The sequence below is a fragment of the Heptranchias perlo genome, chromosome 21, assembly GCF_035084215.1.
Source record: "Heptranchias perlo isolate sHepPer1 chromosome 21, sHepPer1.hap1, whole genome shotgun sequence".
Taxonomy (NCBI): Eukaryota; Metazoa; Chordata; class Chondrichthyes; order Hexanchiformes; family Hexanchidae; genus Heptranchias; species Heptranchias perlo.
In genome coordinates this window covers 43285909-43310495 of record NC_090345.1, presented here as the reverse complement: position 1 = coordinate 43310495, position 24587 = coordinate 43285909, and the positions used below count along the sequence as shown (strand labels likewise).

Below are 24587 nucleotides of genomic sequence, written 5' to 3'. Positions count from 1 at the left end.
TCCTCGCTGAAGGCACAGTGAGACAGCTGTGGGGAGGACTGGGGTCCAGGCTAGCATTTCATGGCATAATGTTCTGCTTTTGTCTGCAGAACTCCTTGATGAAGCTACAAAGCCTTGGCGTTGATCTGTGCTCAGCATTTTTACCGAACCAGGAGGAAGGTCCCTCAACACAGCGTAGCAAGGAACCGACCCCTCAACTCGGTCGGAATGGGCTGGTCGATGAAGGAAGCAGTGGTGGTAAGATTTTTTTTATCTAGACAGTTAAAGATTTAACACCTCGTTTTAATATTGAAAATATCCTGTACTTGCTGTGCAACACAATACGTTAGAATTCATCGTAACTTGATGATACTCCGACAAACTGCTATTAAAAAAAATTGGTGTCAATCATCTTTCATTCTTTTCACTTTCAATGCATTTTTTTTATCATTATAAGTGGATTTTTAATTTTCATTGTCATTATAAGCAATGTTTGTTCTTGCATTCTGGTTTGATTTTATTTTATACATTTTTTGTTTTTGTCAGAGCACTACACCATCATTGCCCCTATTATTGATTTCAAATTAATGCACCAGCAGAGAGATAGTGATGGTGAGTACATTCTACCGTTTCATGCTTTCCGTTGAAACCCACTTCTCTGAAACCTGCCCTTTTAATCTCTCAACAGCTTGTCCCAGTCGATGAGTACTATGTGTGAGGGAATATCTTATTTTTGTCGTTTATTCCTACACCCACTACCAAAGTATGGAGAGTGGGTTTGTACAGCAATACTTTTATCATAAAGATGAGCGAGAGGTACAAAGTCAGTGTTGTTTGTTTCTTTTATGTAAAAATCAGATTGCCATCATCGCTCAAAATTGGTGTATTTGATTTATTTAGCAACGTTGTTCCTTTGATTGAAAAAAATTGGTTTATCGCATTGTGAAGATTTGTATGTTCAAACCAGGCACGTCAATTGTTTTGGTCAATGGCCAGACAATTGGGATAGCCCCATTGTATAAATGACATTTGATCTGCAGTTTTATTTGGAAACCTGTTTGAAGCATCGTTGAGTTTGTGTGGGATCCTCTACATCAAGGAGTTAACAGGAATGTCGGTTTTAAAACCCAAGGGGTTAAACGTAGGACTTGGAGGCACCGAGTTCTTTCAAAAGAGTTTGTTTGAACTAAGTTAAAGAAGCAGGCTGTGACTGACGGTGAATGAAGATTGGACCAGGAGAACGTCAAAAAAAAGCTTTGACTTCCCCTCGTTCATTACTTAACAGTGACCCATTAACTCAATAAGAAGCTCGTCTGAAGGGCGATAGATCCATTAAAAAGCTGGAATTATGAAGGGTAATTGCCTCATCGCAGTCTTTCGCATTGTATGTTTATAGATTGTGCACTTAGTATATGCTTATTACTGTACATCTTGTGCTATTTATATGGAAATAAAGCTATTAGTTGCTTTAGTCTGTAGACCTCTGGTCTGAGTGGTAATAACTACCGTTTCACAGAGCATTTGGCAGTGTGTTGTGAGTTTATAGTAAACCTAGTAAGCAGTTTATTGAAACTGGCTTTTTGGTTATGTACCCCTATGAGGACAGAGCACAGAAAAGGGACAGCTTCTAGATTGTTTGAGATGGATCATTGAGATGCAGATGGGGTACATAAAACCCCATAACCCCATAACAATTGGTGGAGGAGCAGTGGAATATATTACTCATCGCCCAGACAGACTGTTAAAAGGTTAAATTAGACCAACCAAAGCAAAAAAGGAGGGCAATAGAGAGAGAATGGTGTCGGAAAATGATCTAGAACTGATCAAGCTGCTGAGGGGCGAGGGAACATTCCAGCGTTGAGGTGTGTGGAGCCGAGTGGCTGGTGCGTGGCGCTGTGCCAGCGCGGGGCGTGCATGGCGCTGTGCCAGCGCGGGGCGTGCGTGGGGCTTATCAGCAGCAGGTTGATGAAAAGGAATCCTGAATCTCTCGTGTGTGTACATGTGAGGTGGGGAGGGGGCAGTGGGGATCCTCTGTATAACTCAGGGAAGAGCTGTGAACGACAATAATTCAGCAGGTGTCAGTCTGTCGTTTACCACTGCAGGGATTGAACCTGCCTGTTGCAAAAAGGATATATTAAAAAAAATTCTAATCCAGTGTTTGAAATTGTGCGGGATTTTAAATACAAAATATTCTCTTTTGCTCTGATTTTTTTTAAACAGCTTATGTTGTGCTTGGTTTAATCAGCTTGTCTGCTGCTTCACATCGTCTACTGGTGATGAGAGTGCACTGGGTACAGGAGGAGGGAGTTAAAACTGACCCCAATCACAATGACCTACCCGAGGCCTGAGGGCCCAGGCCTCAATTGCAGACCCATGAGCACTGAGCCAGCAATCGCTGTCAGCTCGCCGATCGGGGCAAGCGGGTTCTCCGCAGCGCAGAGCTGGAAGTTATATCTGAAGAGTGGAGAAGGCGATCGTGATGGGGGGTGGGGTAAGAACATAAGAACTAGGAGCGGGAGTAGGCCATACGGCCCCTCGAGCCTGCTCCGCCATTCAATCAGATCATGGCTGATCTTCAACCTCAACTCCACTTTCCCGCCTGATCCCCATATCCCTTGATTCCCCTAAAGTCCAAAAAATGATCTATCTGAGCCTTGAATATACTCAACAACTGAGCGTCCACAGCCCTCTGGGGTCGGGAATTTCAAAGATTCCCACTCCGAGTGAAGAAATTCCTCCTCGTCTCAGTCTTAGATGGCCGACCCCTTATCCTGCGACTGTGCCCTCTAATTCTAAACTATGCCCTCTAGTTCTAGTAAGGCGATCCTGGGGGTTGGGGCAGGCGATCATGAGGTGGGTGGGGGGGGCAGGCGATCGTGAGGGGGGCAGGCGATCGTGAGGGGGGTGGGAGGGAAGGCGATCGTGAGGGGGGTGGGAGGGAAGGCGATCGTGAGGGGGGTGGGGGGGAAGGCGATTGTGAGGGGGGTGGGGGGGTAGGCGATCGTGGGTGGGGGGTGAGGCAATTGGGGTGGGTGGAGGGAAGGCAATCGTGGGGGGTGGGAGAAGGAGCCGTGGGGTTTGGATGTGGACCAATGTCAAGATTTTTCTGAGTCCAGGAGGAGCCCCACAAAAATTTTACAGAAAAAAACCCACAGAATCGTCGCTGGTTTTGGAGCGGCCTGCAGTAGTCCCTTTAAGAACCACTGGTTAGGCCGCTCAACAGCTGGTACCGATGCGTGGAGCGTGCGCCGTGCACGATCTGCCCACTGGTACCTCAAAATGGGGTCTAAAGTAGGTCATAAGACCCCAATTAACATTAGAACTAGACTCCCGCCTGAAACAAGCAGCTGCCCATTTAGAGGCCCCGGAGAAAATGAGAGCGGGTGACATCGCAATGGGAAGCAGGGGGGGTGGGGGCGGAGGCGGAGGGGCTGGTTAGTGTATCCGCGTGATTTTTGGGATGTTACTGCCCCATCCCACCAGGCGGAGGGAGTGAAAATCGACCCCAATATGTCTACGGTATTTTAAAATCAGTGGTTGTCAAAACTACCTGAAAGTTACTTGGCGTAAAGTTGCCAATAAATGGCTGACAAAATGGACAAATATCTCTGACTTTATCGCATCAAAATTTGTGTGTGTGGGGAAGTGGGTGACTCTTTGGGTTTAAGGGGCTGCACTTTCACGGCCTGGGTTTGAATCTAGTACAGGTTGCTGAGATTGCTTCTCTCCCAACCTGGCACAATGCAGTTCAACATGAAGTGAGTTTGGGCGGTCACAACCCATTGCCTGGTGTATGCCTTGCCAAAATGCAGAATTTGGCACTAAACTGCCAATCTCACTCACTGAAGGAAATGGCTCTTGCCCAGCAGGTGTATTTTCTGTGGCTTGAAAGGCTTTTCGGAGCCGGGTTTCCCCTCTCCCCACCCGCCCATTCCGCGTGGCGTGGCCTCAACCAGCCTATATTTCCAGATTCAGGTAATTTTTAGTAGGCCTGGTGTTCCTCCAGCACAGCCTCGCCCGGGGGCCAACACCCAGAATTGGGGGTGTAAATTTATGGATAAAGGCTGGCTGTGGGGCCTTCTGAATGCTGTCCAAAAACAGTAGCGACAATGTCAGCACCGAGAAGTGCTGCTACCGTAACAGTTATTAAATAAGATAGTGGCTTGAGCACTCGGGAGGAGCTGAACTGGCACAAGGCAATTTTCTTCTTGGTTTTTTTACTGTAAAATACTAGTTTTTATCTTAAATTTGGGCTCTTCTGTAACATATTTTTGATTTATGAAAAAATGTTCATGTCGAAATTTTGGGATGAACAGCCACATCCAAATGTGAGAATTCCCTTCGGTTAGGCCGGCCTTGTGGAATGAATAATGCGAGTGATAAAATACAACACTTTCCAATGCAGAGCACAGTCTTTCACAGTCAGAATTTGGGTTGGCTCAAATTTGTGACAGCGCCTCAAAGGGGAATTCCTGAGCTCGGCAAATGAGGAATATCAATACTCGGCAATAGGAAGTGTTTTTTTTACTTTTGCCATCCAGTGTGAGAATCGAGCATTCCCAAGTCATTAATGGAAGACCAGATAACGAGCAAAGCTCCTCTGCTTTGTTTAGGCCCTCTAAGACATCCAGAGAGTGACGACGTTTATGTGGAATTGCCAAGAAACCGCTTTGACATTTGCCATTTTAGACCATTCTGAACAGAAATTTGGGATGTAACATGAGACTTCTTTTTGGGGAGTGATGATATAAACACCAGGCAGCAAGACCCAGGGACCCTTTTGAGGGGGTGAAGAGCAAGATTTCTGCCAGCTGGTGACCCCATCCCAAATGCCAGGGTTTGGTGGGGGGGGTCACTTCAATATTTGGGGGCAGGAGCCCAATCTGTTCAGGTGGCGGGACTCAGAGTGGGACCCTGCTGCTCTGAGAGAGGGCCAAAGGTTAGTTCCCCACAGGGAATGGGTGGGCAATAGACATCAGCTCACTCTTCCCTCTGGGGTCAGTTACCTTTGTGCTCTTTATCGTTGAGGCCGTTTAGAACGAAACCTAAACCTGACCTCGACAGGCGTGGCATCAGCTGGGCCCATTATGGGCGAACCGGGTGGAATTCTTTAGTGCAGCGCCCCCTCCCTGCTGCACTGAAGTGTCAGCCTGGATTATATACCCTGGGACAAGGCTTGAACCCACAACCTTCTGACTCTGAGGCGAGCGTGCTACCACTGAGCCAAGACTGACGCCTAAATAAGTAGGGGAAAAATAAACAGAAGTGCTGCGGGTGATTGTCATTTTCATTAACAACAAAAACAACAACTACTTGCATTTATGTAGCGCCTTTAACGTAGTAAGACGACCCAAAGCGCTTCATAGGAGCGTTTATCAAACAAAAATTGATGCCAAGCCACATGCGATATTAGAACAGGCAACCAAAAGCTTGGTTAAAGAGGTAGGTTTTAAGGAGCATCTTAAAAGAGGGGAGAGAGCCAGAGAAGCACAGAAGTTTAAGGAGGGAATTCCAGAGCTTAGTGCCTAGGCAGCGGAAGGCACGGCTCACAACGGTTAAAATCAGGGATGCACAAGAGGCCTGAATTGGAGCAGCGCAGAGATCTCCGAGGATTGTAGGACTGGAGGAGGTTACAGAGATAGGGAGGGGCGAGGCCATGGAGGGATTTGAAAACAAGGATGAGAATTTTAAAATCGAGGCGTCCCCGGACCGGGAGCTAATGTAGGTCAGCGAGTACAGGGACGATGGGTGAACAGGACTTGGTACGAGTTAGGATACGGGCAGCAGAGTTTTGGATGAGCTCAAGTTTATGGAGGGTGGAAGATGGGAGGCCGGCCAGCAGAGCATTGGAATAGTCGAGTCTAGAGGTAACACAGGCACGGATGAGGGTTTCAGCAGTAGATGAGCTGAGGCTGGGGCGGAGACAGGCGATGTTACAGAGGTGGAAGTAGGCAGTCTTGATGATGGAGTGGATATGTGGTCAGAAGCTCATCTCGGGGTCAAGTAGGATGTCAAGGTTGTGAACAGTCTGTTTCGGCCTCAGACAGTAGCAGGGAGAGGGATGGAGTCGGTGGCATGGGAACAGAGTTTGTGAAGGGAATCAAAGACAGTGGCTTTCTATGAGGAGAGGTTGAGTGGAATGGACCTATACTCTCTGGAGTTTAGAAGAATGAGAGGTGATCTCATTGAAACATATTAGATTCTGAGGGGGCTTGACAGGGTAGATGCTGAGAGGTTGTTTCCCATGGCTGGAGAGTCTAGAACTAGAGGGCATAGTTGCAGAATGATGGGTTGGACATTTTAAGACTGAGATGAGGAGGAATTTCTTCACTCAGAGGGTTGTGAATCTTTGGAATTCTCTACCCCAGAGGGCTGTGGATGCTCAGTCATTGAGTATATTCAAGACTGAGATATATGGATTTTTGGACTCGAGGGGAATCAAGGGATATGGGGATCGGGCAGGAAAGTGGAGTTGAGGTCGAAGATCAGCCATGATCTGATTGAATGGCGGAGCAGGCTCGAGGGGCCATGTGGCCTACTCCTGCTCCTATTTCTTATGTTCCCAATATTTAATTGGAGGAAATTATTGCTCATCCAGTATTGGATGCTGGACAAGCAGTGTGACCAATCAGAGGCACTGGAGGGGTCGAGAGAGGTGGTGGTGAGGTAGAGCTGAGTGTTGTCAGTGTACATGTGGAGCCTGATGTGTTTTCAGATGATGTCGCTGAGGGGCAGCATGTAGATGCAAAATAGGATAGAACCTTAGGGGACTCCAGAGGTAACGGTGAGGGAAGAGAAGCCGTTGCAGGTGATTCTCTGGCTATGACTGGATAGATAAGAATGGAACCAGGCGAGCGCAGTCCCACCCAGCTGGATGACAGAGGAGAGGCGTTGGAGGAGGATGGTGTGGTCAACCGTGTCAAAGGCTGCAGACAGATCGAGAAGGATGAGGAGGGATAGTTTACCATCGTCATGGTCACATAGGATGTCATTTGTAACTTTGATAAGGGCCGTTTCAGTACTGTGGCAGGGGCGGAAACCTGATTGGAGGGATTCAAACATGGAGTTGCGGGAAAGGTCGGCACGGATTTGGGAGGCGACAACACGTTCAAGGACTTTGGAGAGGTAAGGGAGGGTGGAGATGGGGCAGTAGTTTGCAAGGACAAACGGGTCAAGGGCTGATTTTTTGAGGAGGGTAGTGATGATGGCAGATTTGAAGGGGAGGAGGACAGTACCTGAGGAGAAGGAAATGTTAACAATATCAGCTAACATGGGGGCGAGAAAGGGAAGTTGGGTGGTCGGCAGTTTGGTGGGAATAAGATCGAGGGAGCAGGAGGTGAGTCTCATGGTCAAGTCGAGCTCGGAGAGGGCATGAGGGGAGATAGGAGAAACTAGGGAAAGTTGCGAGTTTATGGCTAGGACAGGGGGAACCTTAGGGGAGGTTTGGCTTGGTGGGATAGGAGAAGAGAGGGAAGCGGCAGAGACAGCTGAACGGATTGTCTCAATCTTAGTGACAAAGAAGCCCATGAGCTTCTCGCAATTGTTGGAGCTGAAGGTGGAGGAGGCAGGGGAGAGGGGTTTAAGAAGGCGGTTTGTAGTGAAGAGAAGCCAGCGGTTATCCTTGCATTTCAGGATGATCCTGGAATAGTGAGCAGTTTTGGCAGAGAGCAGGACCCGATAGTGCTTTATATGATCCAACCAGATCTGGCGATGAATGGCTAAGCAGTTGTCTGCCATAAACTTTCAAGTCTGCGTCCCTTGGACTTAAGGGAGTGGAGATGAAGGCCGTAACAGGGGGAATGGCCAGGGTGAGAGAGAGTAATGGTTTTAATGGGGACAAGGGCATCAAAGGTGGAGGTGAGGGTGTGATTGAGCAGATTGGTAGCTCCAGAAACGTCGTGGTGAATGGAGGGCCAAAGGCTAGACAGTTGGGAATTTGAAAATGCCATTGTAAGTGACTTGGGGGGAGAGATTTTTCCAGGGGAGGAAACAGAAAGAATTGGGGGTGGGTGGGGGAAGGAGGATGTCGGTGGAGAGGGGGATAAGGAAGTGATCCGAAATGGCCTTAATTGTAATTGACACGATGGGAGTAGAGAGGCCACGTGAGATGGCAAGGTTGAGGGGGTGGCCATGAATATAGGTAGGGGAGTTTATATGGTCGGGGGAGAGATTAAGGGAGGATAGGAGGGCAGTGAATCAAAGGAAAAAGTAACTTAGTACATCAATCGGGCAGCTGCAATAACTTTGGAACGTATGAGCCCCTTGTAATCTGGGAGGTCCTTATGTATTGCACTGGAATACACGATATGCAGACACATTTATTAATCAGTTGTTTTGTTTTGAAACAAGTCACGTTATTCCTGGCTTCTCTATCGTATTGTACTCTTCCTCTTGTACAAGATGACCGTGTAATTAATCCGACAATTTTTTGTTTTAACTGGAGCTATAAATAACAGAACAAAGCACTTAACCAAGCTCTGACTGATCTATTTAACATTATTGCAGAGCCGATCTCAGCCTTCAAGAGCTGGCAGAGCGAGCTGGAGAATGGGGTAGAAGCCCATCGATCCCCGGGTGCTGGCAGGTTACTACATCACATCGCAGAAGGGGACAATCCGCTAATATCGCCGCGCTGCTCGAGTTTTAGCAAGAGCCAAAGATTTGTACTGGACACGGAAGCAGCCCCATCTCCACCGAGTGCTCAGCTCTTCATCATGTAAGAAAAGGAAAATATTACACTTTGCACTTTTATTTATGCAAAATATACATTCGCAACACAATTATCATTTGAAAGAAGAGTGTCTTTTGCTTTAATGTTTTAGGCATAGTGTGATAATCTTCAGGATAATGTGTGGGGACTGGTATCAGATGTCAGCCATGGCTCAGTGGGTAGCAACCTCGCATCTGAGTCAGAAGGTTGTGGATTCAATCCCCACTTCAGAGACTTGAGCACAAAGTCTAGGCTGACACTCCAGTGCAATACTGAGAGACGCTGTCTCATCTGTCCTCTCATGTAAAAGATCCCCTGGCACTATTTTGCAGAAGAGCAGGGGAGTTCTACCTGGTGTCCTGGCCAATATTTATCCCTCAACCAATATCACTATAACAGATTATCTGGTCATGATCACATTGCTGTTTGAGGGACCTTGCTGTGTGTGAATTGGCTGTCGTGTTTCCCACATTACAACAATGACCACACTTCAAAAGTACTTCATTGGCTGTAAAGCACTTTGGGACGTCCTGAGGTCGTGAAAGGTGCAATATAAATGCAAGTTCTTTCTTCCTTTAGATTTTACATTTGGAATTAGCTATTAAAACACTGTGATTAAACAGCAACATTAAATTAACGTGCCCGTTGTTTCTTTAGTGGGAGTGATAACTGATACACCCAGTGAGATACAAGGGAACATTTGGGAGTTTATTTGTGAAAAGATGAGTGTAAACGCTTACTTTTTTTCAAGCTATGTTCCCCAGTGTCTTGGAGCATAAACACACTTGTACCATTTCAACACCTTTTAGGAGGGATGACCTTGTAAAGTTGGCAGTGCAGTATTTCCACTCTATTAGGGGGTGGGTGTGTGCTGCATGCGTCTGTTCATGTGGTCGCAGAGGCCATGTGTAATTGGTGCTGCCAGCTCTTTATAATAAAACAGGCTTGCAGCCAACGATTCCCACGCTATTCATTGGCTGTTTGAGGGGGGATCGGGAAATTGGGCTTGACTGACTTAAAGGCAGCCAGCACCTCTTAAAGGGGAGGTGCACTCTGGCTGCAGACAGCAAGGAAACAATGTGAAAGGTCTAAAATGGCTGGAAGAGATACAGAGAGCGCACCCAATCTCTTAGCTGTAGCTTTGGAAGCCCTAGTCCAGATTGTCGACAGAAGGAGGGAGATTCTGTTCATGCCCCCCCTCCCCCAACAGGGAGGGGGGCAGAAAGCCCTCTAGGCATCACCTCCGCCATCAGTGGGAAGTAGTTGCAGAGGAGTTTAATGCCAGGAGCTTAGCTCCAAGCACTTGGCTGCAATGCAGGAAAAAGTTCAATGACCTCACCAGGGCTGACAAGGTAAGAATACTGCTCACAGTACTCCCCTGTCCCACTTCCCTTCACTCTCTGACAATCACTGATCCTTCACCTCCTACTCCTCACCGCCATTGCAACCCACACTTCCGTGGCAGCCAATTTGCGCACCGGGTAAAGTCCATCCCTCCACATCAGGAGCCAGATGGACCTTCCCTGAGCCGAGCTCCCTCTCCATACGTGACCTCTCAGAGTTGATGCCTTCTATGAGAAGTACAGATCTTTTAAGTGTTGAGTCTTTAAGTGTAATTCACTTAAGTTTTCCAGGCCATTCTGGTGAACGTAAAGATTACTGATAGTATCAAATGTTCAAACAAAAGACATTGAGTAAAGAGCTGCGACCATCAAGATTAAAGAAGAACCTGTATGGGGTTGTACAATTCAACTCAAAATAACCAAGGCATTTGATCTGTACTTCAATAAAGTTTTATATTGGTATATGATAACTAAGCTTTATTCATCTTAAAATGGTCCAAATACTAATTAATCCTGTGTTGATTCAATGCATGAGAGATACAGGAGGATCTCTGAGCTGTTGCTTTGGCGTCCGTATCTCCCTGAATTAGTGTCTACGAACAGGGCAGGTAAAGAGATAGCTGCCAGGCTTCTGATTCCTCCTCATCAGCTTGATGTGCTTGGCATGATGCTGCCACATGCCAATCGAATGTTCCTCACAGCCCCTTGCTCCATGGTGCTGTTCTTCATTATTCTCCTATGTCTTGTCCTTATGGGTGCCTTATAGGTGTGAAGAACTGTATGCATTTTCCAATGGCAGTATTACTAACACTGGAACTCATTTTCTCACTTGCTTAGCTGTGCAGATTCAGGTCACTCCACCACATTGCCCAGCTCTTGCTTAGGCTAAATTATTTCTTTCTGCGCAACTCACTCTGTCAGTGACCCATTCAATCGGCCTCTCCCAGCTCAAGGAGCCTCTTACTTGCACACTGAGTTAATTTTCTATTTTTACAGGACTCAGCCGGACTAATTAGTTTGGAACTTGCTCTGCTATCTTAGCGAGACTGTCGATTTAGCCAGCTAATTTAATTAACTTCGCACTTAATCTGCTCAATTTAACAGAAAACCCAATCAGCATAATCCTCTCACAACCTCCAGTTACTCTAGCACACTTACAGCACAGAGGAGGCCACTTGGCCCACTGTGTCTGTGCTAGCTCTATGATAGAGCATTCCAAGTATAATCCCTCTGACCTGATTCCTCCCATAGCCCAGTGTCTTTGTCTGCTTTAAACGATCATCTACTTTTCCACTGAAAGATGCAATAGTCTCTACCTCAACTATTCCCTGTGGTAAAGAATTCCATGCTCCAGCAACCTTCTTTGTAAAGAAACTTTCTCCTTACCTCTCTCTCCTTGCTCTTTCAGTGATGCTCTTTTAAACTGATGGGGCCTCGTCACTCACTCCCCAACCAGAGAAAATAGTCTTTCCCTATTTATCCTATCCAAACACTTCATAATTCTAAAAACTTCAGTTAAATCTTACATATTTCTCTCATTGCAGCCTTCAACTGTATTTTGAACACTCCTAAAAGTTTTACTTTCAGAGCCTCACCGATCAAATCATTCCCAACATCAATCAGATCTACTAATATCTGTGTGTTAAATTTACTCTTCAATATTTAAATTAGTTTCCTCTGGCCCTATTTTTCTGCCTTTGTTTGAAGTAATATCCTGGGTTTACCTTGTCTATGCCACTTGATATTTTTTATACACTATTTTAATGGAGGGGATTTTCTGCAGGCCGTGGAACAGGTGCGCTGACTTCTGCTCTCTCATTCCTGCGATGTATCTGGCCAAGGGAAGCACTGAGTCAACAGTGTGGAATCGATACATTTACTCCTTAGGCTCCAGGCTTGCTTGCCTCTAAGTTGTGTGGAATCTGACCGATGCCCAGTGATTCTTTCATCCCAATAATGTCTTGCAAAGTTCTTCCCAAGTCAAATAGCAACTGAAACAACAATGTAAAAATCCACATCTTAAATTGGTCAAGCCTTGAGATTTTTTTTTTAAGAGTTTGACAGTAAAAATGCTTGGGAATTTTTGAAAAATTGTAATTTGGAATAACTGGATTTCTAGCATTTCATGAAATTTTAGCTGTGACTTTCTATTTTTACTTGTTAGCTGAAGCGCTGATGGCAAATGGCTTTAGTACATCCGAACAATGACGGACAGAAAAAGACCCTCTGGTCCATCCAGCCTGTCCCACACAACTGCAATACCTTGTGCATCACAATAGATAGACTCCCCACCTCACCCGAGACCATGTGATCTCCTGAGAGAGGAGAAAAACCAGATCAGAACCCAGGCCAATTAGGGGAAAAACATCTGGAAAATTCCTCTCTGACCCCCATCGAAACTAGTTCAGGAGAGACCTCTGGTCCTGATTAATATCCTCTTATAAGAGGTGATCTCCACCCCAGCCAGAAACAGGTCCAGCTCTCGCTTGAAGAAATTCAACGAATCAGTGTTCACTGCACGAGCCGGCAATCTGTTCCACAGGTTCACTATTCAACAACACCAACTCGCATTTATATAGCACCTTTAACGTAGTAAAACATCCCAAGGCACTTCGCAGGAGCAATTCTCAAACAAAATTTGACACCAAGCCACATAAGGAGATATTAGGACAGGAGATCTATAGCTTGGTCAAAGAGGTAGGTTTTAAGGTGTGTCTTAAAGGAGGAGAGAGAGGTAGAGAGGGCGGAGTGGTTTAAGGAGGGAATTCCAGAGCTTAGGGCCTATTCTACCTATCCTCTGGTAGTAGCTCAGTTTGCAGTGGAAGTCATTATTTTTCGGTGGAAAGAACTTTTAGCATTTTAATACTTATGTTAAAATCGGACTGCAGTATAAATTGAAGTAAAATGAAAACTGTAGATTGAGGGTAAATTTTGCGAGGCTTGCTGCTATGAGTGGGCCTCACACACAGCTACTGCTTTCTGTTCTCTGAACAGAGTGCTCCATGGGTGAATTGTTTTTCTTTGAAGGCTAATAAAAATTTATTAAAAATCAAATACAAGACAGATGACAATAAACTTACAACAAAAGATTTAAATGACCTATTAACTAATCAGGAATGAGCTTTGGCTACAGAAGGAGTCTAATAGGTTTGGGGTGCATACAACACAGCCATCTGTTGTTCCAAAGGAAAGGCTAACATTACCAGTGAGTTTTAAAAAAAGTTATTCATTCTTGGGATGTGGGAGTCGCTGGCAAGGCCGGCATTTATTGCCCATCCTCAGTTATCCTTGAGAAGGTGGTGGTGAGCCGCCTTCTCGAACAGCTGCAGTCCATGTGGTGAAATGCTGTTAGGTGGGGAGTTCCAGGATTTTGACCCAAATGAAGGAACGGCGATATATTTCCAAGTCAGGATGGTGTGTGGCTTGGAGGGGAATTTGGAGGTGATGGTGTTCCCATGCACCTGCTGCCCTTGTCCTAGGTGTTGGAGGTGGCGGGTTTGGGAGTTTGACTACACAGATGGGAAGAAATGGTGTGCCGCAGAAAGTGTGTGTGATATTACAGCAAAATCTGTAGCTTTAGCCAGAACCTACACAAAGCCCACTGCACCCGGTATTCCCAGGCTGTCTCCCATACAAGTACTAATCGGCCTGGCCGTGCTTAGCTTCTGAGATCAGATGAGATTGGGCATTTTCAGAGTAGTGCGAATTGTGTAAAACAAAAAAAATGGCCACTTCATGCTTTTTTTTTTGTAGAGAATGAATCAGGAGAGAGCAGCAGTAAAAAAAGAACCTTGAAGGGTTTTCTTCATTATTTTGAATGAAGCATGATTCACACACCTCAGGAGTAAGCCCTGCTGACACTGAGAAAAGCCAGAAGGCCCCAATCCTTTGGAAATATTTTGATGTCAGTGATATTTGGATGGTGACTCTGCGATTCTCCCTGCTCCATAAGAAGGCTCTTCTGCTGGGATGACTCATGGGTGTAACTTGGCTCCACTGCTCATACAGAACCTCGCTTGCATTGAGTGTGGTTCAGTGAAAGGGGTTATATTATTATAGCCCTATTCCCCATTCACACTTGTATCCAATGAGGTGAACCTCACAAAATTACCTTCAGTTATTTCCCCACTTATAAAACCTGATGAAATATTGCCAGAGGAGCAGTTATAAATCTGTGTACAATTAATCCCTCTGGAGTTGGATTGGAGGGTTCACATGATATCTTGAAGATTGATTAAAAACCTGACAAAGTACTTCAGCCTCCTCATATACCACGGAGGTGTGATTAAATGGGACCTAAGAAGAGGAAAGAGACTCTTTTCATTTGAGTGAAGCACCTGAATCTGACCAATAACGTTTGATGAAAGTATAATGATTGCTCCCCACTGGAGCCTTATTGCTTAAAGTGATTGTTAAGATTAGCCCAAGATACAGATGTTGACCTTTTTCATTACCTATTGATGTCCTAACGGCCAACTCTTGTAACTGTGCTGAACACATTCAATTACCCCACTTTGCCAGTCTTTCTTCAGAGATGGTGGATCCAAGACTGCATTTAGATGATGTGAACAGTTGCTTAGACTTGCAGATTATCAACACAAAATTCATTTGCCATCCATTTCGCACAATCTTAAATTCTACTTCTGCATGTTGCCAAATTGTGCCAAACTCCATTAAAATTAATGGGGAAAATAACAGATTGGTGATGAGTAATTTTGCAATATGCACTTGCGGAGTTTTTACACTTGTCTTCCATTATATTCAGATAACGGTGTACATAATGGCCTGTAAATTGCTCCGAGCAGCGAACCAGCAGTTCTCACCACTCATTCGATTTAAATTCACCCACTAAGTCACCGCGTTCTTTTTGGCGGCACCTTCCTCGAATTACGATTTCAAAAAACATCAGCATTCTTTCCCAGGCTGTGTAAGTGGTGAAAGGATCTCTAAGGCCCCTCAACCAGTCAGCTTGAAGCAACCCACGCTGAGAGAACCAGGACGTGCCGTTCATTCACAAACCGCGCAAACTAAAAACCCGGATGTGCCCGATAAGGTATTATAAAATGACATAGAGAAAGCGAAATAAAGAGAGGATAAGATTAAAATACTGCGATAAAAGAGACAGAAGGAAAAAGTTTTTAATAAATTTTAACATTTTTTAATTGAAACTTTTAAAAAATTGTGCAAAAACTATTAAAATCAGGAGTAATGAGACGCCACATTTTTAAAAGTTAATTTTTAGTGCCCGAGAGGTTGTTTGGCAGTCATTAAGACTTACCATGCTGTTAAAACTTAGCTTAGACTTAAAAAAAAAAAACTGAGCGTACCTGTGGCGATATTAGTTTGTTTCTAGCTGGGCAGGAGAGCAAATTGGCGCTGGTCCGTTGATTTCATTAATTGCAGCTGGTGATATCCCTTTAAGGTGAAACTGTCACATTGTCAGCGAGGAGTGAGGTCCGCGTTGACTGCGCATGTAAGGTCGCTGGAACTTGCTCTTCGATTTTGCCACTAATAATGGGGAGCGCTGTAAGGCTCACCATTATTTTGAAAGCAATTTCTGGGCCAATGAATGGGCAGTGATGATGTGCTGTAAATGAAATTCAGTTTTTGGAAGGAATTTTGGGTGAGCTCGCAGCACAGTCCAGGTATCGTATCGCATAAACTTTGACTGACTGATGAGTGTCTGGGATTCACTAACTCACCTAGCCAGTATCAGCGGTGCCAGTCAGTGCTGAGCTTGACTTCTGTACAGTACCACGTAAGGGTGGAGGATGTGTGTCGGCATGGGAGTGTTTCCTTTGAGAAGGGGCGGACCTCAAATACCAATTGTCCACTACTGCAAAGGCCCAGGGCTCTCTGCTGAAGTATATATATTTTTATGTGTACGAGCTCCAAGCTTGTCCAGATTCATACAGATAGAAATCCTCTACTACATTTCACACAGCACTGTAATGTGTTGAGTGGAAAAAAAAGTTGTGGCCATTGGCGACTGCGAATGCCTGAGTTAGGATTGAAGAAAACAAGACAATGTTACTAACGACGTAGGAGACCAAGACTGAATAATAATGAGCCCTCTATCGGTGGAAACAATGGGGAAAGAGCTCCTAACCTGGAGACAATTGGGAAAGATGCCTTCATATGGGATGGGAGATCCTATAGTACTATCCTGACAAAAATGGACCTGAGTCCTTGTAATTCTTTTTGTTCACAACGTGGGTTTACTCCTGTAATACGTGGAGGATACTGAAAAGGTTTATCATTTTGCTTAGTAGTGTGCGAATTCTTGTAGGCAGAGATTTTGGCGTCAGTCATTGCTCAAAGGAACATTTGAATTTCTGTGAACAGGGTTCGGGCTGTTGAATACTTGCATTGAAGTCACAACCGCTGAGCTGGCATGTTTTAAATTGACCCTCCACTGTATTCTCCTTCAAGGCCGAGAAACTCTTCGCTGGTTAATTCTGAAGCTGAAAACGGTCCAATGTTGGTGACACAGCTTACTAAACAGATCCAGAATTTGAGAAAGAAAATACGAAAATATGAAGAAAAATTTGAACAAGAAAAGAAATACCGGGTATGTAATTGAAAATTTAGATTTAATAGCATTTATTATAACTATATTATTTTATGAGGTTATCTAATGTAAACAAACTCTTAACGTTTGCTATCCAGTGCTCAAAATTCACTTCTGTACTTGTTGGAAGGTTTACTTTTTTGGTTATGTAACGCTGCCTTGATCGTGGAAAATTGCTGCAAATGGTGAATTCTAAGAAGATGATAAAATGTGAAAGGCCACATGGCCTACGAAGCATATGACTTGTAAAATCAACCCAAATTGGAATGCCTTCACATTTATTTAGTTTCCCCACTTATTCAATCTCCTGAGGTAGAATTAACCCTCCCCAAGGCAATTCAAGATAAACTCCAAATATTTTATTTATCTGTGTCGCAATCTGTCTATCCACTCTCCATGCCCATCTATATCTCTATCCCTCTTTCTTTCTTTCTATCTATTCTCCCTTTCTCTCTATTCTCACAGCTCCAGTACTCAATCTGAACAGATTGATTCCAATAACCACAAGCCCCATTCTGACCCAGATACCTATCCAGCTCTTTAATGCAACATTACCGACTGTTCCACAAGCCCACTAATCTATTGGAGGGGAACAATTCTTCTAACCTGTAATCTTACTTGAGGTTTATTAACCCTTAGACTGCTCACAAGAGCAGGGAAATTCCTGTCTTCCTGGTTGATTTTATTTGCTTCCAATCCCTGCACTGTGATGTTGCAAATAAACATAAAGTTACAGCAATAAAGATAATGTAATATTAATCATAAACTACTGGATTAAACACTGGAAACACAATTTCATGTCTCAATAAAAAGTTTCAATTAAACACACTTTATGTATTTGTATTTGTCAGTTGTACCATTTCCCTTCTGCGTGTCTCTTTCCTATTTCTCTGTCCTTTTTTTAATACTAACTTGAATTTTACTCCATGTATTCTAACACCATTGACTTACTTTTTTCACTCCTCTCACTACCACCAACTGATTTGGAGGTGGGAACTTTTATTTTAAAACAAGAAAATAGAAGCTGGAAATGCACAGAAGGTCAATCAATGTCTGAAAGATAGAGAGTAATATTCCAGATGCAATATTTCATCAGAACAATGAACTTAGTGATTTTAGGAACAATTAGCAATAAGGTTCTGTTGACATCAGCAACTGCTGCAATCCAATATGGCAGCATAAATGCCCAGAGTGTCAGCGTGAGTGCCCAGAGTTGTTGTTGTTAAGTTTGAACAGATCGTTTTGAAACAGATGCTTCTAATTACAAAATGTTTTACAAAAATGTTTTTTTAACAAATAAAATTGAATGGTGCTTTATCGTCATTTCAACAGCTCCGAGTTGTCACTTCTTTAATATCATAGCATCATAGAATGATACAGCACAGGAAGAGGCCCTTTGGCCCATTGTGCCCGTGCCTGCTCTTTGAAAGAGCTATCCAATTAGTCCCACTCCCCCCACTCTATCTCCACAGCCCTACAAATTATCAAGTATATATCCAATTCCACCACCCTTTCAGGCAGTGCCTTATCTTTGTACAGTTTTAAAAATTCCTGTTGTATGTATATTACAGAAAAAAAAGTTAGTCTTTAAAAGCAAGGTATCAATAATGAAGGATAACTTGTGTTTTTAGCCCTCCCACAGTGATAAAGTTGGCGACCCAGAAGTCTTGAGGTGGATGAACGATCTGACAAGGGCCCGGAAGCAATTAAAAGGTACATAACTTAACAGCCTTAATGTCATGAGCGATTTGTGGATTAATTGGAGCCATTATATTCAGTGGCAAAGTGGTAACAATTATACCACAAGCACAAAACGTGAAGTTCAGTGCAGCAGCTGACACATTGCCAACTGCAGTTTTAGCAGAGGAGCTGATGGAACATTCTGTTCTTTCCAATGATTAGAAAGTCATCAGCGGTACAATAGGTTACCTGAATGTTTCTTTTAAAGACCTCAGCGAGCAGGCTGTTCACCACTGCACACGGCACGCAAAATTATCTGCACCATGACACACGTTTGCCAAAAGATCATTCCAAACCAAGCAAAACAACTAGTTTAACTGGGGCATTAGTGACTAGTACTGGTCTAAAGTCTGCAATCTGCATCTGTGGAGTCCTGATATGATCCCAGACATAGAATGCACATATCTATCTCTTCATAGAATCATACAGCACAGAAGGGGGCCATTCTTTTAATTAGTTCCACTTTCCTGCTCTTTTCCCATAGCCCTGCAAATTTTGGCTTTTCAAGTATATATCCAATTCCCTTTTGAAAATTATTATTGATTTTTTTTATTCGTTCATGGGATGTGGGTGTCACTGGCAAGGCCAGCATTTATTGCCCATCCTTAATTGCCCTTGAGAAGGTGGTGGTGAGTCGCCTTCTTCAACTGCTGCAGTCCGTGTGGTGAAGGTTCTCCCACAGTGCTGTTAGGTAGGGAATTCCAGGATTTTGACCCAGCGACGATGAAGGAACGACGATATATTTCCAAGTCGGGATGGTGTGTGACTTGGAGGGGAACGTGCAGGTGGTGGTGTTCTCACGTGCCTGCTGCTCTTGTCCTTCTAGGTGGCAGAGGTTGTGGGTTTGGGAGGTGCTGTCGAAGAAACCTTGGCGAGTTGCTGCAGTGCATCCTGTGGATGGTACACACTGCAGCCACAGTGCGCCGGTGGTGAAGGGAGTGAATGTTTAGGGTGCTGGATGGGGTGCCAATCAAGCAGGCTGCTTTGTCCTGGATGGTGTCGAGCTTCTTGAGTGTTGTTGGAGCTGCACTCATCCAGGCAAGTGGAGAGTATTCCATCACACTCCTGACTTGTGCCTTGTAGATGGTGAAAAGGCTTTGGGGAGTCAGGAGGCGAGTCACTCACCGCAGAATACCCAGCCTCTGACCTGCTCTTGTAGCCACAGTATTTATGTGGCTGGTCCAGTTAAATTTCTGGTCAATGGTGACCCCCAGGATGTTGATGGTGGGGGATTCGGCGATGGTAATGCCGTTGAATGTCATGGGGAGGTGGTTAGATTCTGCCTTGTTGGAGATGGTTATTGCCTGGCACTTGTCTGGCGCGAATGTTACTTGCCACTTATCAGCCCAAGCCTAGATGTTGTCCAGGTCTTGCTGCATGTGGGCACGGACTGCTCCATTATCTGAGGGGTTGCGAATGGAACTGAATACTGTGCAATCTGCTTCCATCAGCCTTTCAGGCAATGTGTTCTTTTGAAGAGCAGTCACTGTTGTGTCATTTTGCACACAACAAGATCCCACAAACAGCAAAAGAGCTGAATGACCAGTTAACCTATTTTTGGTGGTGTTGGTTGAGGGCGGAATGTTGGACAGGACAGCAGGAGAAAGTCCTGCTCTTTTGTAAACAGTACCACGGAATCTTCAATGCGTACACGCCAATCTAGAACATGAGCAAAAGCTGGCCAGCTTCAATAAGCTGACACAGCTCCCAAATAACTAACACCTGAGTTATAGCCCTGTTATAGCCGAATATAGCCCCGGATGTAAGCCTATGACATGGAACAAGTAGCCAGTGAACAAGTCATAAAAGAAGATTCAGTGGTTTATCAACTCATCTGATCCTTGATTAGCTTGTAATGCCTTACCACTCATCAAATATCCTCCATGTACAAAATGATGAGTTAAAGGTAAGATTGTCAATGGTGATCAGCAAAATACCCATTCAATTTGTAAACCTGCATATGTTATCCCTACTAAAGATCTGCAAAGGTAAAATGATTTTAAGGAAAATATTTTAGGGTGCTGTGGTGTTTGACAACCTGTGAAGCGCCTTGGGACATTTTACTGTGTTAAAGGTGCTTTATCAATGCAAGTTGTTGTTGTTATTAGTTGCTAATATTTTTGCGACTGGTCTCACAGAGCTGAAACTGAAGATCTCTGAGGAGGAGAATAATCGACGGCACAGACATCGAAGCAGCTTGTTGCCTGTAAACTCCAGACAAGACAAAGAGAACAAGCACCATGTGACAGCGGAATCACAGCAGAAGCCGAGTGTTGAGGAAACTGTACAAATTATGATGAAAAAGTTAAAAGAAAAGCAGGAGATACTTGGCCTTCCGGAAGATGTTAAGGTACCTCACCGTATAGTAAACTGGTTTTAATTACTGAGGAATTTGAAATAAAGTGATTTGAACAAATGTTTTCATGGTCTGACGAATACAATTCAACAATATTTTGCACAGGAAATGACACAAAAGCAACTGAGGTTAGATAAGGTCAACATGCAAAATTGCCTATTGCATTTTGAAAGCACTCACGGACGACTGGTATGTATTCAGATAATTAGGTTGTGAAATAGATATGGAATAATGATACAGTGGTAATCTCATCAATGGGCTCCTGATTTGCGAAAGCAGCCTACAATCAGAACCCAGAGATCAGATTACAACCATTCCACAGTAACTATTGTGTTCTTGTTTATTCATTATTGTGACCTACACTGGGGAGTACATTTTGGTTCTTTTCGATCTTTGCCGAAGGTGGTCCCTGGTGATCAGTCTGCCCCACCGTGTTGATAGATGATGATGCTCGCACGTTTGCAGTTGCAATTTAATGCAATGTTAATGAGCAATCATTATCATCAGTTAATTGAAGGAAATAGTCGACCAATAGATGTTATATATAGAAGAATGTATACTGGGGAATGACTTGTAAGGGTATGTTGAGGGTTGAATGACTCCCTATCAATGGCCTAAAATACCTATTGAAAACACTCTGGGATATGTGGACTGCATTAATACTCCATGTCAATGGAGCATCTTGAGAGGAGAGCAGAATCATGAATCTTAGTTCTCTTTAAGGCTGGAAATTCCCTGCGATATTGACTGTATTAAGGCAAGGACACTAGATACATTTTAAGAGAATACTTTTCACAGAAAGTGCTCCCTGCTTCCCTCCACCCTTTCTTCTTTAAACTTTAAATATTAAATAATGAAAAATATTTGATACAGTGTACATTGCACACCATCGGTTGGGTCAGCTCCATGATTGACAACAATGTCATCTTCATTGCACAGTGTAAGCTTGGTGCTTGACACATGCAAAAACCCGTTTACTGGATCCCCTCGCAGCCAGTCTTATTAAATCTAGCAAGTTTACTTCGGAGATTTCCACCCATTACGTAAGACATGTGTCGGGAGCCAGCAGCAGTAGCCATTATTAAAGCAGCTATAGTGAACATTCTTTCCCCATAGCGACATATCCCACCTACCCATGTCCAGATAGCAACCGCAAGGCTTAGGACTGTCAAGTGGGTGCAGGGGTACTGCTGGGTGCAAACCTGTTTGCTGAAGCTACAACTTGTAGCTTACCACCACAGAACACGAGTAAGCTTTCCCTTGCTTGTTCAGTTAACACTACCCTCCCCCATTACATGATTATCTGAAGCTGAGTTGGAAGAATCCTAAACCCTAGTGATAGATCTGTCCCTCCAGGTCTCCTTAATGAACCGTTCTGGCTGTCAATCATCAGTAGTGTCCTGGAGGACTCTAGGCCTGTCCGGCTTGGATTATCAAGCCTGTCACTCTGTTCCAATCACACATTGGCAGAATGGCATACCATCTTGCAGCCAACCTGAACACAGCCCCTCAGAAAGGAAAAAGTCATCAAACAACTGCTCAGGGTGGGTTTGAGCCCTCAATAGGTGAATAGAAGGTACAGGAAGCTTCTTGTGAGCAATGTGACTCCATAAAATTTGTGAGTGCAATCGCAACATCCTTCCGACCACAGTGTGGACAAGTGCCGTACCTTATAGAATGGCGATTCCACCAGTTGGAAACATGAAGTAGCAGCACCTCCTCACCTCATTACAGCTCAATTGTAGTAGGCACTGAACCGTGGTAATTCCTACCAGCAGCTGTTGTACCAAATCTCAGAGGTTCGTCGCTGGACAATAGACATCTGCCTTCAGCATGTTGGAAGGACCTACACAGGATAACCTGCGATGCGCTGGCAGCCTTGATGCTCCAGACATTCAGGTCCAGTGCTACTTAGTATAGATCCTCGCGTGAGGGACTTTAGCAAAGAGATGTGACTGATGTGACGCTGACTCCCTCTTCAGGCTGCTGAGCAACAGCCTAGTGTAGGCTGGAGCTTTCTCTCCTTGTAAGTTTTGTCTCAAATCCAGCTCCCAGCCCTGACCTTCTGAACCTAACGAGTACCGTGAATCAGATCTGCGTCACAGGATGGTTCTGCTCTGGCTTTGGACCAAACACAAGCTGATATTCCATAGGATACAGCAGCCATGAGCTGGTATCAGTGAAGGTCAGCAGGGTAGTGGCCAATTGTGGCCGTGTTGAATGCTCTGGAGGTTTTTTTTGATTACTTTGGGGATCATGGGAACTATTCATGCAAAACTTTCCTTTGGAAGAATAAACGGATGAGTAAGACTCCATGATGGGATAGATTGTACCAGCTGTGTAGAAGGAATGGGCAAGATGGGCCAACTGATTATTCTTCCTTAGGTCCTTGTACTTAGCAAAATTGGGACAAATCTACAATTCCCAAGGTAAAAGCCTGCAATAGCTGGACTGGATGAGAAAACAAAGGTATTTTGGTGTATTGATATAATTAGAATTATATTTTAATAGTAGTTCTAAGGGAATGTCCACAAGTTCTTCAGAGTACACAGTGTTCTCTTGCTGCTCTTCTCAACATTATATATAAAATAAAGTTTTGAAAACAATTTATTAAATTTACAGGGAGCATCGTCTCCTCACCCCCCCACATTCGATCAAGTCTTGTGCAATTATAGATAATCCCCCTGCACACCCCCACCACCGAACACCACCACCAACCCCCCCACCGAACACCACCACCAACCCCCCCACCGAACACCACCACCAACCCCCCCACCCGAACACCACCACCAACCCCCCCACCCGAACACCACCACCAACCCCCCCACCGAACACCACCACCAACCCCCCCACCGAACACCACCACAACCCCCCCACCGAACACCACCACAACCCCCCCACCGAACACCACCACCAACCCCCCCACCGAACACCACCACCAACCCCCCCACCCGAACACCACCACCAACCCCCCCACCCGAACACCACCACCAACCCCCCCACCGAACACCACCACCAACCCCCCCACCGAACACCACCACCAACCCCCCCACCGAACACCACCACCAACCCCCCCACCGAACACCACCACCAACCCCCCCACCGAACACCACCACCAACCCCCCCAACCGAACACGACCACCAACCCCCCCACCGAACACCACCACCAACCCCCCCACCGAACACCACCACCAACCCCCCCACCGAACACCACCACCAACCCCCCCACCGAACACCACCACCAACCCCCCCACCGAACACCACCACCAACCCCCCCACCGAACACCACCACCAACCCCCCCACCGAACACCACCACCAACCCCCCCACCGAACACCACCACCAACCCCCCCACCGAACACCACCACCAACCCCCCCACCGAACACCACCACCAACCCCCCCACCGAACACCACCACCAACCCCCCCCCAACCGAACACCACCACCAACCCCCCCCAACCGAACACCACCACCAACCCCCCCAACCGAACACCACTCCCCGATATACCCCTCCCCCTGATACCCCTCCCCCCCCCCGAGCACCGCCCCATTGATACCCCTCTCCCCCCCCCCCCCCCCCCCCCGAGCACCGCCCCATTGATACCCCTCTCCCCCCCCCCCCCCCCCCCCCGAGCACCGCCCCATTGATACCCCTCCCCCCCCCCCCCCCCCGAGCACCACCCCCTGCTACACTATTCCACCTGCCGTTATGGTTCCCGCTGTTTGTGTTTTGTAATTGCGATGTTACCTCCCTCTCCTGTATCAGGTGATGTTTACCTGTCCCCATGGTTCTAACTGTGACATTTCGTATTCTGATGTTACACCAATTTCATCCCTGGTAGCCTTTCCAACTGTGATATCTTTATTTAAAGTCCCAAAATAAGTTAGA

The 24587-nt window shown here is 45.3% G+C and overlaps 1 protein-coding gene across 2 annotated transcripts in view; it reads left to right on the top strand.

Annotated features, from left to right (window-relative positions):
• Positions 1 to 24587, top strand: part of fam13c (family with sequence similarity 13 member C) — a 138664-nt gene that overhangs the window by 99804 nt on the left and 14273 nt on the right. The window contains exons 7-13 of one of the 2 annotated variants that reach the window (XM_068002588.1): positions 90 to 237; positions 526 to 591; positions 8485 to 8695; positions 16465 to 16603; positions 18235 to 18316; positions 20482 to 20693; positions 20805 to 20888. In XM_068002588.1, the coding sequence (XP_067858689.1) occupies positions 90 to 237; positions 526 to 591; positions 8485 to 8695; positions 16465 to 16603; positions 18235 to 18316; positions 20482 to 20693; positions 20805 to 20888 (942 nt within the window). The remainder of the gene's footprint in view (positions 1 to 89; positions 238 to 525; positions 592 to 8484; positions 8696 to 16464; positions 16604 to 18234; positions 18317 to 20481; positions 20694 to 20804; positions 20889 to 24587) is intronic. The other variant, XM_068002589.1, reaches the window with a different exon arrangement.